At 46.4% G+C, this 13,077-nt stretch overlaps 1 protein-coding gene across 2 annotated transcripts in view; it reads right to left on the bottom strand.

The window, feature by feature from the left end:
• The window catches only part of GOLM1 (golgi membrane protein 1), a 30,652-nt gene extending 23,594 nt beyond the window's left edge, over positions 1-7,058 (bottom strand). The window contains exons 1-2 of one of the 2 annotated variants that reach the window (XM_071731113.1): positions 6,965-7,058; positions 386-558 (exon numbers count right to left, since the gene is read on the bottom strand). In XM_071731113.1, coding sequence (XP_071587214.1) covers positions 386-514 — 129 coding nt within the window. In that variant the 5' untranslated portion in view covers positions 515-558; positions 6,965-7,058. The remainder of the gene's footprint in view (positions 1-385; positions 559-6,964) is intronic. The other variant, XM_071731112.1, reaches the window with a different exon arrangement.
• Between the last annotated feature and the right edge of the window lie 6,019 nt (positions 7,059-13,077).

Raw genomic sequence — 13,077 nt, 5'->3', positions numbered from 1 at the left:
CGATGAGTAATTGCAGATGCCCATTCAATGAAAAACAGACTGCCAGTCTCAATGCACATACACTTTGAAAGGAAAACAGAGCATGGCATTTGCCATACCTATAAGCTGAAATTGCACAGGGCTGCTGAACATTGTATGTGAGCACAAGGAACACGTACCAAACAAGCAAGTCTTCGAGTTTCGAGTCCCCCTCATCTACAAACAGGAATTCCCCCCATTCCCCTCCATCTTCCACTACTAATATGCAACAATGGTAATATTTATGAAAATGCCTACAACAAACTGAAGCTCGTGGCCCACCACAAGCAGAGGATCCATCTTGTTGTGGACTATGTTTATTAAACACACAAATACAAGATAACATGCAGAGGAATGGTAAAGTTACCTGCAGATCCACACTGCGAGAACTTGCCATCCAGTAATTGAAACCCAAAATAATGATGCAGGCCACGAGTGCAGCCACAAGAAGAGGTGGAGTCTTCATCCCTCGGCAGCTATTTCCTAGCCCTACCATTCCAGGAAATAAACAAACCCAAAGAACCACAACAGTATGGAAACCTGCAAATTAAAACAGACATGTCATATTGCATTCCCCACTATGGCTATTTTACAACACAAACTTTTACTGAAATAACATAACAGCTCTCAGTGGTAGAGACTATACTCAGCAACGAAGGCACACTGCGAATCTTATACTATTAGCCTGTACATGAAACTTCACAGGGACTTGAGGGGGCAAGTCTTGAATATTCCTAACAATATAAGGAAAATCTGCAGTAAACAGAACAAACCAGGCATCCTTTTAATCATATATTCCATCCCAAAAACTAATTGTACAACACTGGTCCACAGATACAGGCTAGATTCCTTGTTACCTCTTCCACTCTGAAAATAAACTTAGGCTTGCTTTTGAATTATTGCCAATTTGAATTATTGGCATTTTGCTTCCCTAACTTGGGTGGTTTCAATTTATTTCCTCTGATAACACTATTTTAACTTTTTGGTTCCAAGATTGTAAATAAATGTACAAACCAGTGACTGAACCAAATTACTTTAAGGATAAGGTAAAAAACAAAAATAAAACTAGCAGCCACACTATTGATTTCAATGGTAAATTTTATTGACGCTTATTTTGACCTTCAGCTGCTTTCTATGTTGTCACGGTTTAACACTGGCTTGGCCCTCGTGATCCCTCAAATTTATACTGAGGATGACGTATATGGGATGGAATACTCTGTTTGGTCAATTCTGGCATCTATCTTGTCTGTTCCTCCCCAAAGGAGGGATGCAGGTGGGACCTTTTTATGTTTTCCTCAGAGCTGAGCAGTGTCCTTGGCTCTGCATACCAGTCTCTAGCAGTAACTATAAACATCAAGTGTTATCAGTCCTAGAAACACATCTCTGAGAAACTTGCTGTTAATTTCAGCAAGTGCAACTACTTACAAGAGACTTAGCTAAAAGCAAAAGTACAAGACAGAAAATCACCTTTATCCTGGCCTAAACCAGGACATATGTTCCTGCTAAAAAGAAACTTGCCTTAACAAATGAGCAATACTGAAAGTACCCATGGTTCCTTCTAAGACATGGGTTGTCTCTGTGGAACAGCTTATCTCACCTTGAGAAAAGCAGGGGCAATGAGCAGTTGCAATTTTGTTTGAATTAGATCACAGTCACCCTATGAGATCATAAAATCTAGTCTTCATGAGTTTCAGGGTACCTAGCCCAACAAATTCTCAATCTTGGGCACATACTCTAATAGACTGACTTCCTGTAAACAAAGAGGCTTGTTTTTGTTTTTGTTTTTTTCTTTTTGCCTGTTGCTCCTCACCCTTTCACTAGGAACTACTGAGAAGAGTCAGCTCCATCTTCCTTGCACTCACCCTTTAGATACTTCCAGACATCAATAAGGTCTACCCTCAGCCTTGTCTTCTCCAGGCTAAAGAGTCCCATCTCTCTCAGCCTTTCCTTATAGGAGAGATGCTCCAATACCCCAGTCATCTTTGTTGCCTTTCACTGGACTCTCTCCAATAGTTCCCTGTCTCCCTTGAACTGGGGAGCCCAGAACTGGATGAACTGTTCCAGCTGTAGTTGCACCAGGACAGAGTAGAGGGGAAGAATGACCTCCCTTGACCTACTGACCACACCCTTCTTTATACAACCCAGGATTCCATTGGCCTTCCTAGCAGCAAGGGCACACTGCTGGGTCATGGGTAATTTACTGTCTATCAGGACATCCAGATCCTTCCTTAGAAGGGAGTTCATTTAAAAAAATGTATCTTGGTACTGGTCATGAAGTAATTCATACCCTGTTCTTTTGGTGTAAAACTATTAGTTGATACACTTGAAAATACTGAAAAATTCCTAAAGATAACACTGCAATTCATAGTGCACCATTACAAGCATTACTTGAATAAAATAATTGGTGTTTTCCTTCTAGCAGTCATAAATATAGAAAGTAGTCCATGTTATCAGCAGTAACAATTTGCACTAGAATTTAACTACTGGGTATTTTCAAATGTAACACAACTCTTCTGTTCAAAGAAATAATGATGAGTTCACTGTTCAGATCAACAGCACAGTCACAAAACCACACTAAAGGAATGCTAATGAATCTACTAAGCATACCAATCAATCAGCCTCAGCGACTCTCCTGCTCTTTTCTGATTTATGTAAGGCATGTTTCCCTTCAGTAAAATTTTTTCTATAGAAAGTCCCATTGTTTACCCTTAAATAATTTATGTTAGTTGGGAAAACATTTTTATACTCAAAAGAAGCGGAAAAGGAAAGGAATGAAACACACAGAAGGATCTTCAGAATAGCGTAAACACAAAACACTACCTCAGTTGCAGAACTGATACTCCCTCTCTCACCAGCTTAAAATATCAACTCTTTAACTTTAATCATGGATAAACACATGCACACATTCTGGAGTGCAGATAAGCAAATAATCTTAGGAAGTATATTTACACCGAAATATATCCATGTATGCTGTTTTTACAGAAATCTGGTTTGTGGCACTTATTTGAGCTGAAACAAAACATTTCTGGTTTTACGGGTAAAGAAGTGGTTTTACTGAACATGAAGGAGTTAATCTTTCATGCATGCTTACTGCAGAGTCAAAAATGAGATCCTGTATCCTGTGCACAACACTCTGTATTCAGCAGAGCATAAAATTCTTGACTTACAAACAGCAGATTTCATTCTTCTGCACTGCCAACATAGCAGTGCTTAATCAAGAAAGGAGTGTTGTAGATTCTGAAATACTCAAGCAAAGTATTTCCTATATTAATATACTATCAGTCTGAGCAATTCCTTCTTTTCTGTACTCAGCTGAAGTAGGCTATCTGGTATCCAGCAATCTTCCTCTACAGATAATTAACACAACCATGCTACCTAGGTCTTGAAGCTAAGATATTAGGGGCAAATACAGAGCAAAACAATTTGTGCCTTTCAGACTCCCATCAGGAAAGCCAAGTCTCTCCTCTCACAAGGTTCAGTTCTGTGTATCTAAATGAGCGGGAGAAGCAGAACAGATGAAGCATTCAACAAAAGCATCACACAGCTGGGGGGAAATCAAAAGGGGTCCCTTATAACCCATCTGCCTACCCATCACCTCCTCCAGCCCAAGCAAGCACATGAAGACCACATGCAGCTAAAGCAGCCACTGAAAAGCAAGAGGAAGTCTTGCTTGGAGGTCTGTGCCTCCAGGTAAGAACAGAATCTCAAGAAAACCCCTTTGGAAAACCAGAGCCATAACTAGAGACAGGAAGGAGGAAAAAAATTACAAAGAACTAATGCCTACTAGAGAGTGCTGAGAGGGGACACAACCCTGTCCTGGCCAGACCTGCCCAGGCAACCACCCTGCCCAGGCTGGGGAGAACTCCTCATTGAGGGATCCCCCTCCTGCACAAAGGTTGCAGTGCTATCCCCAACTTTGTAGACTCCTCCCAAATTTCTGAGATTCTGAAAAAAAATGACCTATTTGTTCAGATATAGCCATGAATTTCCTACATCTGACTGCTTGAATAAATACATACTGGTTTAATCGAGCAAGCTAATCAAAACCTTCTCCACTGAAACATTAGTTATATGCACCCACTAATTCTATTTCTTCCTAATAGTTTTTAAGCATTCAGAAATTATGTATCTTTTGTTTTTAATGACTGTTAACCACACATCAGCACTGCAAGTTACCAAGTAGTTTATGTCAGGCTTTGCAATAGGCTGCACAGGGCAGTGATGGAGTCACCATCCCTGGAGCAATTTAAAAGCTGTGCAGATGTGGTGCTGAAGGATATGGTTTAGTGGTGGACCTGGAAGTGCTGGGTTAATGGTTGGCCTCAATAATCCAGGTTTAAATGTCCTTTCCAACCAAAACAGCTTTATGATTCTATGGCTATCTCAGAATAGAATGTAATGGAAACTGTGTTGAAACAATCCCAAACAAACAAAAAAACCCAAACAAACCCAAAACCTAAAACAACACTACTTAAAACTTAAAGTAACACCACATAGCAAACATATGTGCACCCACTCTTCTAAAAACAGTTCATAGTTTGGGGGATGGTTGGAAACGGAGAAGTGACAAAACTTTTCATATTTAGTTTTTTATATGGTTAACACACAGTAGTCACCAGACTTGAAAGTCTAGTTGTTGATTCTTAACCATGGCTGGATGTCACCAAGTAACAACCATTCACAATTGCATGGGGAGAACCAGTTACAGTCAGCAGCAACCTCCTTGATTTCAAGGGTGCACTGACAGCTTACAAGAGTCAGAGACTGGGTCTAGTACACTGTCACAAAACACAACACACAGATTTCCAGATTTCTTATCATCCTCTACAGCAACACCATTTGGGTGCACTTTTCAAGTCTGCAAGCCAAAGTGGTGCAACAAACATTTTTCTAATGGAGATTTAAAGCTTGTACGTGCATTCAAGCCTGCTGATCATAAACTTTCTAAATTCCTCTTACAAGAATCCTCAGACTGGCTAAGTGACAGGAAAAAAAAAAACAACAAAAACCCACAAAGAAACAAACAAACAAAAAAATGCCCCAGAAGCCCACCAATACCTTCAACATTCAGTAACAGTGACTTTGTCACTTTCCAAACTTCTGTATTTTGGGCAATCAGCTAACTTCACCGTGGCAACCACTAAAAAAACCCAAAACAAACAAAAAACCCCACAACAAATAAACCTAAATAAAACAACAACAAAAACAACCCACAGATGTCACCAATAATTTGGACCACTAGTGGCAACTGTATTCTCATCCTTCTCAGGAATAATACTCGATTTATATCCTAGGTCTTCCTTTTCTAATGCATTTTAACTACACGTAAAAGATCAGAAGAACATGAAAATACTTAAGAGAAGCATTATATGCTCAGGAAGGTGACTGTTACCAATCATCCACTAATAATTTTTCAAACTGAGAAGTATCTCTTCTTTCGAACTACTAATCTACAAGAAACTAGTAACCAAACACCCAAAGTCTTTCCCTACATAGGATTAAAGAGAAATCTCGAATAGGTGTATAGCTAAAAAGATGTCAGAAGTCTGAGGTTGGTAGATAACTGTGCTGATTAAAGAACTTAGGTAACCAAAAGTAACTTGTCAAAATCTTCTAAAATACCCACACAGTTTCCAGACACACCATCTAGGTGTACCTGTAGACAATATTACTACCACCTGAAAATGCTGTGTATGAAGCAAAAATTAAACAGAAAAAATTACGGAGCTGAGGAATCTCAACAGTAGCTAGGTGGACTGTTCATTTCTCTTTAGAATTGCCGTGGGTACTTTTCCCATGCAACATGAACTATCTTGTTAGGATCACAGTTCTTACACCTACTTGATCTTAAAAACAAAACCCAGAACATTAGAAAACAACATACAGTACATTTTGATAGATGGTGAGAAAACCACCGAATTTCGACCACCCCCCCCCGCCCCTGTAACACTACTCATAGGGCTTTGCTGTAAAACATGCACATCTCCCCAAGGGAAAAAAAACCAACAAAAATAACCAAAAACAAAATAAACTCACTAACACTGCAAAGAGATCTTCATGATCAAAGTGTTGTTGTTAGGTGAAGGACCATTTAAAAACACTCAAGAGCAAAGTTAACTGAAACCTATCAACTACTCCCATCTTCAAGCTGACAAGCGAGCCCAACAAAGCCAAGAAAGGGAAACACCCTGAGTGCAGGACGCGTGGCTGGCTCAGGAGGGGAACCGCTTCAGGCCACAGCCTCGGCTGGATCCTCGGGAGACCGTCTGGCCCGACGTTCCCGGGAAGCGAAGCCTGGAGGGGATTATCTCACAACACCCTGTCTTGTTACGGCCCTTTCTCGTTTCCAGCATCATTATTTCTAACTTAGCTGTGAGTATCCAGAGCTGCTACACGTATACACGTATACACACGTATCTCCGTGTAAAAGAGCCAACGATGGAAGCCTGACTGAACAAAAAAGACTGAAGTAATCAGCGTCAGGCACGCACGCAGGCTGAGCCCAGAGGAACCTTCCGGGACCGCCGCTGGCATCCACCCGCGGCGAGGGTGAACTGCCCGGGGCTGCACTGTGCCGCCTGCTCCGCCGGACTCGCCGTCCGCCCGCCTCCCGCCGAGATCCCCGCACTGACGCCCCGCGCCGGCCACCCGTTCCTGGTACGGCTCCCGAGCGGTTGCATACCCCGGTACGGGGTACCTCACACCGCGCCGCCGACCCGCCGGGCGCCGCAGAGGCCGCCGTGCAGGGGTTGGGACTCCCGGCGGGGCAGGGCAGCGCAGGGCAGCGCAGGGCAGCGCAGGGCAGGGCAGGGCAGGACAGGACAGGACAGGACAGGACAGGACAGGACAGGACAGGACAGGCCCAGCCGCACCAGCCCCGCAGCCCCCGCCGCTGCCCTCGCCGCGGGGCTCAGCTCACCTCACCTTGCCGAGCCGCTGGCGGTGCCCCGCGCCTCCCGCAGCCCCCGTCGGCCGCTGCCAGGGAGGGCGGCGGCGGCAGGAGGCACCGCCGACAGGGGAGGGGACAGGAGGGCTGGGCAGGGCAGGAAGTGCGGGCGCGGAGGAAGTCTGGCGGCCGCAGGGGCAGCAGCGATGCCCGGCAACCCCGTCCCCTCCCGGACCGCCGCAGAATCATCCCCAGCGCCCGTCCGCCTGGGACATGGCGGGCCCGAGTCTCCCCCGCGGCAAGAGGGAAGCTGCTGGGGCCCCATTCCACCGCCACCGCCACCCGAGGGGCTCCCGGGCTCTGTGATGGGGTCTGGGCTGCGGGAGACTGCTGCGTGCCCGCCTGGCTGGGGGAACGGACGGAGACCGTCGTCTCCTGTTGTCCCTCCCCGCGGCCCTTCCTCGCCGAGTATCTCAGGCAGAGCCTTTAATTAGTGCTTTAACCGAGGTCCGAATTTTCAGACCCGACCTCAGGCCCTTCGGTTTCTGGAAAGAGACGTGTGGAGGAAGATGGGTGTCCAAAATCAGTCAAGCGAAGCAAAACTCAAGAAGATTGTTTTAATATTGTATTTGATAGCCGAATGGGTGAAGTGGGTATTTTCTTTGTTCAGAAGTTTCAAAGTAATTTGTTCCTTCCACTGTTAAATCATTTACCGCCATCTAGATCTGCATGTTGTTTCTGCACATTCTGTTGTGTTAACTTTAGCAAGTTGAAGATAACCAGAGTGAAAGAGTATAAAAGCTGCTGCAAGAGCAGGCTATGAAATATGCTAAATAATTTATTAATTTTAGCCGAAGCCACTGTTTTGAGCTCACTTAATGGAATGGTAAACTTAAAAATGGGACTTCAAACTGGACAAATGACAAAAACTTAACATAAATTATCTACCCTATGTCAGAAGAGAACGCCTTACATATAATTGGTATGTCTCCTGTTCCCTCTACAGTGTGCTTGCATACTGAAGCTGTGCTTCAGATGGGAGAAACAACGCACTGTGACACAGCCATTTCTAAATAAGCAAGCTGTTACAATACTGTTTATAGAGCAAAGAAAACTGTTGTTCCTGTACCATTAGATCAAAGATGCAGTCTTAAAAGCACAACAAAATGCTTTTTGGTTTATGTATTCTATTTCTTGCATAAGAACTGCATTTGTAAGCCTGAAATGTCAGCGAGCTAAAGAAAGCTTGACCAGAGGGACTTAGGGCAAAAGAGGGAATAGGGGGGAGAGGTTTAAAATCAGCTTTAAAGATGTAACTTTTAATTGTCTTGCAGCGTAGCAGTATCGAAATACCCACATTAGACAGCAAGGCTTCCCCTGCAGCATGAAAGCAGAGTGCAGTGAGCCAGCTCCAGCACCCTTTGTGGAATACAGGACTTCAGAATTAAGAATCCAACATCACAACCCTCACTGAAAGTTAGACTCCTACATCTCTTAATACCTCGTAAGGTAAACAAATATCTGAGAGGTATTAAGGCACAGCAGCTACTGAAAACTTAGAAAAAGAGACTGTTTTTCTCCTACATAGCTTTTATTAACTCAATTTAGGCAGAGATAGATGTTAGAATAATTTATATTAAATTATTAACTGTAAAAAAATCAGTAAAATCATTGATACAAAACACTGGTTAGAGTGCATTTCTGCATCTCATTTGCTTTTCCTCTATGGACCTCTCCAAAAACACCTAAACAATTTTACTTTTTTATCTTGTCTGTGAATTTTAAGCATCATTAATAAAGACAGCTTAACTTGACCTCCTTGATATGATGCAATTTTTGTTTTATACTAGGGTATCTGAGTTTCCTGGGAATTGCAGACATCATGATAGCACTATGACTTAAATAGAAGCACTAGATTCACAGAACCAGAGAATCAGCTTGAGATCATTGAGTCCAACCCTTGACCGACTCCCTCTGTGGTTACCAGACCATGGCACTGAGTGCCATATCGGTCTCTTTTTAAAAACCTCCTGGGATGCAGAATCCACCACCTCCCTGGGCAGCCCATTCCAATGCCTGATCACCCTCTTTGTAAAGAATTTCTTCCTAATATCTAATCTAAACCTCCCCTGGCAGAACTCATGACCATGCCCTCTTGTCATACTGGTAGCTGCCTGGGAGAAGAGACCAACTGCCCCCTGGCTCCCACCTCCTTTCACGGAGTTGTAGAGTGATGAGGTCTACCCCGAACCTCCTCTTTTCCAGACTAAACAACCCCAGCTCTCTCAGCCCTTCCTCACAGGACTTGTGCTGGATCCCTTCACAGCCTCCTTGCTCTTCTCTGGACCTGGTCCAGCACCTCAGTCTCCTTCCTGAACTGAGAGGCTCAGAACTGGACACAGTACTCAAGGTCTAACGGCAGTGACATATGCTTCAGAGATATTATCTGCATGGAGAAGACAAAAATTGAGCAGTGGAAACCTCAGAGTAGCTGACTCTTGAAATTCAGGTTCAATTATTGTCATTTTAACTTTTTTTGTTGTAGCTGTTCCTACCTAATTTCATTTGTGCCATTCTGAGACATCTATGATTATCAGTACAGAATGCCCACCATCAGAAGTAATAATGTAGAAGTGGACGTAATCTTAAATATCAGCTGAAACCTTTTCTAGTTTCTGAAGTGCTAAATACTCCATAATACCTCCCTGCCAAAACCTTTCTCCTGGATTAAAGAAATTACCTATGAAGGCAATTTTTCCTCCAAAAACATGTAAGGCAGTAGACTTTTTTGCAGTGGGTCATACTGTGTCCTTCAGCAACTGGTGGTTTTTGACTTAGATGTAGGCAGCCATTTGACATCTTCTCTATGAAGCTGTCTACAATTCCCATTACTGCCCTTGGTCATTGCCATAATTTGAGAACCAGGGACTAAAGGAGGAGGGTTTTCAAACAGGGGTGGAATGCGGAGGCATTGATATTCCCTCCCATTTCCTGCCCATACTCTATAAAGCCATGTAGAACAGCAGCCCTGCCCTCTTTGCCTGCTCTATGGTTGGCTGCTTTTCCCTTTGCTACTTTAGCATCAGCTCGCCACATGATCTTCAGAATCCACATCCATCGGGTGCTGCGAGGAGCTGGGGACCCCACTCCTGAGTCGGCCCTGCCACACAGACCCTCAGGCACCTAAACTTTGGATCACTCAGATCAGGCTGTATACTTATATTTCTCTATTTGTATGTTTGTTCCTTATCATATATAATACCTGTTTCATTAAAACTGTTTCAGATTTAATTGCCAACTTCTAAGCCTCTTGTCCTTCTTCTATCTTTGTTCACATCTCCTACTCCAGTATGAATTGCTACATTTATTTCTCTCCACACACTTCTCCTTTTTTTGTTGATCCTTCTTTTCCTTCTGGTTTCAGCTGTGGTCTTCTGGCTTTGTCATTGTCATGGCTGGAGCTTCTCTCAGAGCACCACGAGGAGAAGGTCTGAAGGCTCTTGGAGATGGCAGGCCACCCGTGTGTGTGCCAGCAGACCAAAGCTGCAGGCTTGCCCAGCCACTCCCTCCCTCCTCGGGTGCAGCGGTGAGGAAGAGAGCCCCTCCATCAGCACGGGAACGCACGTGGGGACAGCACCAGAGGCTCCCGTGCAGAGGCCGAGGAAAGGACTGGGAGGCAGTCTGGGGAGAGCCACTCTGCCACTGCCTTTGCTCTTGGGCCCCATGAGACATGAAAGCTCCCCCACTCTGGAGAGCAGTGCCTGCAGCACAGGCTCCTCTGGGGAGCACTGCAGACAAGTGCAAGGCAAGGAGGCTTGGGCTGCCTGTGTCCATACCAGAGCTCTGCAGGGCCCAGTCAGACGTCTTGTAGTGTTCCGAATGCATCCAGGACACTGCCTGCTCCACTTGCTGGGAACAGCATGAACAGACAGAAAAGGAGCACATCAGCAGGCAGTTCAGCATGGCTACTGGTGGCCTGAGATGTAGTGGGTCAGCGGCAGAAACACAGGGCACAGCCTTGTCCACAGAGATGCCTGACTGTGCCTGTGGTGTGAGCTGCCAGGGCTGAGGAAGCGGATCCGTGGCCACAGCCGTGGCCCTGAGCTGCAATGACAAGGGTTTCCACACCCTCATCCCCAGCCTCCATGCTCTCCAGCAGGCACTCCAGGAGATGGGCTCATAGCCTGCAAGTGATGGCTGTCCCTGTGAGCATGCCTGGGTCACACTGGTGCCTCAGGAGCTCGGCCCGCACAGCCAGAGGTACTGGAATGCCAAGGGAAGGTTGTCAGGTGTCCTCTGGTGCTTGAAGCGGCCCGGGTATACTTGGGCAAGAGAAGAGCCCAGACAGTGTAGAAGTTTGCCCAGAGAGCACCCGGGTGACTGCGGTCAGCAGCCCAACAGCAACAATAACCCCACAGAGTCCTTTTCTCAAGGCTTTTGCCCAGCCAAGCATCCTTCCTCAAAATGCAGCATCACCTCCTTCACATGCTTGAACTCTGCCTTCAGTTGAGCCACCTTTGCCACCAGGAGGTCCATCTTTTCGACTTGTTCCATGTGCAAAGCAGATGTCTTTTGGATTGGTTCATCATGCAAAGCAGATGCCTTCCTGGAGGAACGGAAAGCAGATCTTGTCAGGGAGAAGCCTATCCCCAGCTGGGAGCAGCTGAGCTCAGCAAGGAGGAGAGCCACACGTGTTTTCCTTGCTTTGCAAATGCTTCCCTTCCACACCAGGCTGAGCAACAGGCAAAGGCAGGAGGGAAGTATGGGAGGCGTGGCTGCTAGGGAATGGCTGCAGGTAGCATGAGGCCACCTGCCCCTTCTGCACAGAACCAGGTGTCCAGCTCAGGACACATCTCTTACCGCAGGGGCTCCGGGTCTGCTCCCAAGGCATATGCCAGCCCCTGAAAGGGAAAAACGCTTCATCAGTGCATCTGCTAGCAGAGCTGCCGAGCGTTCCCAGGAGGGGCTTCCCGAGAAAGACAGGGCAGAAGCTGCTGCTGCTGCTTGGGATCTCCCTGCATAGAAGCAGAAGAGCCCGTGATTTATCCAGCCACTGTCCGAAATGCCCTGTGGGAGGAGGTGCCCATCCCAAGAGAGTCACTGACCTCTCTCAGTCCCACAGCCCACATTGCCCACACTGCTACTGGGCTCCTGAAGATAACACCACCTGCAATTCAGAACACCAAGAGACTGTTACGTTGCTGGGGTTGCCAGAGATGGCTGCGGTCGTGTTGTCAGCCCCGTGTGGGGAGGGAGCAGGGAGAGGATTAATGTCTGACTGGGGGTCATCAGGCCGGGCTTGAGGGGACTGCCCAGCCGTGATCTACGGGTGTGCTGGGTGCCACACAGCTAGTCCCCATTTCCTCTTGCTGCTTCAGTGAGTGCTGAGACCAGGCTGCATGGGCCAGGAGAAGTAGCTCTCCATCGGGGTCGCCTCTGGGAGTCCCTGTGCCAGGCTTGGAAGTACCTACGCCCTTCTCTCGCAGACTTGTGGACTTAGCAATGCATCTGTTGGCTTGGTCCAGTAGCCAGAGCAGCAGCAGCATGGTTGGCTGCCTGCCAGTCTTACTGCCCACCCCACCAAAGCCGTACTCGGGGAGCACTTGGGACACAGGAGTCGCCACACACACTTGCCCCAAAGGCCAGTCAAGGAAGGTGGCAACCAGTACAGCCAGGCTGTCTCTCTGGGATATTTGCTTATGAAAACTCACCCAACGCCATTTTGAGGTGCAAGATGGTGATGCTCAGTAATGTAGAGAGAACCACAAGTCCTCAGGTGTCGCCGATAATGAACTGGGAGCTTAGGCCCAGCTGTGCCCAATAATTAGGGCCTGCCCCAGCCGGAAATGGGCGGGGCTGAAGGGCAAAATAAAAGGCATGCTCCCAGAAGCAGAGGGAGAAGAGAGGAAGACACCTGAGGAGAGGGATGACAAGAGAGCTCCGGAGAAGAGCTGTGTCCCCCAGAGAAAGGCTTGCCGCAACACAGTAATATCTTCTTTAGCCTGAAAAAGAGGGAGTCCTTTGGCCGTCAGTAGGTCCCTGGGCTGCTGGCTGGCAAATACTCTCTGCTCTCCCCTATGCTTGCTCTGGCCCTCAGGCAGCCCCTTTCTCACCCATTCCATAGCAGGAACACAAAATACTTAACACAGTGAAGATTCACGTGCCCAGCAGAT

This window comes from Heliangelus exortis, chromosome Z, assembly GCF_036169615.1.
Source record: "Heliangelus exortis chromosome Z, bHelExo1.hap1, whole genome shotgun sequence".
Classification (NCBI taxonomy): Eukaryota; Metazoa; Chordata; class Aves; order Apodiformes; family Trochilidae; genus Heliangelus; species Heliangelus exortis.
The sequence above is the reverse complement of the archived record's forward strand: the minus strand, read 5'-3'. Positions and strand labels throughout refer to the sequence as shown.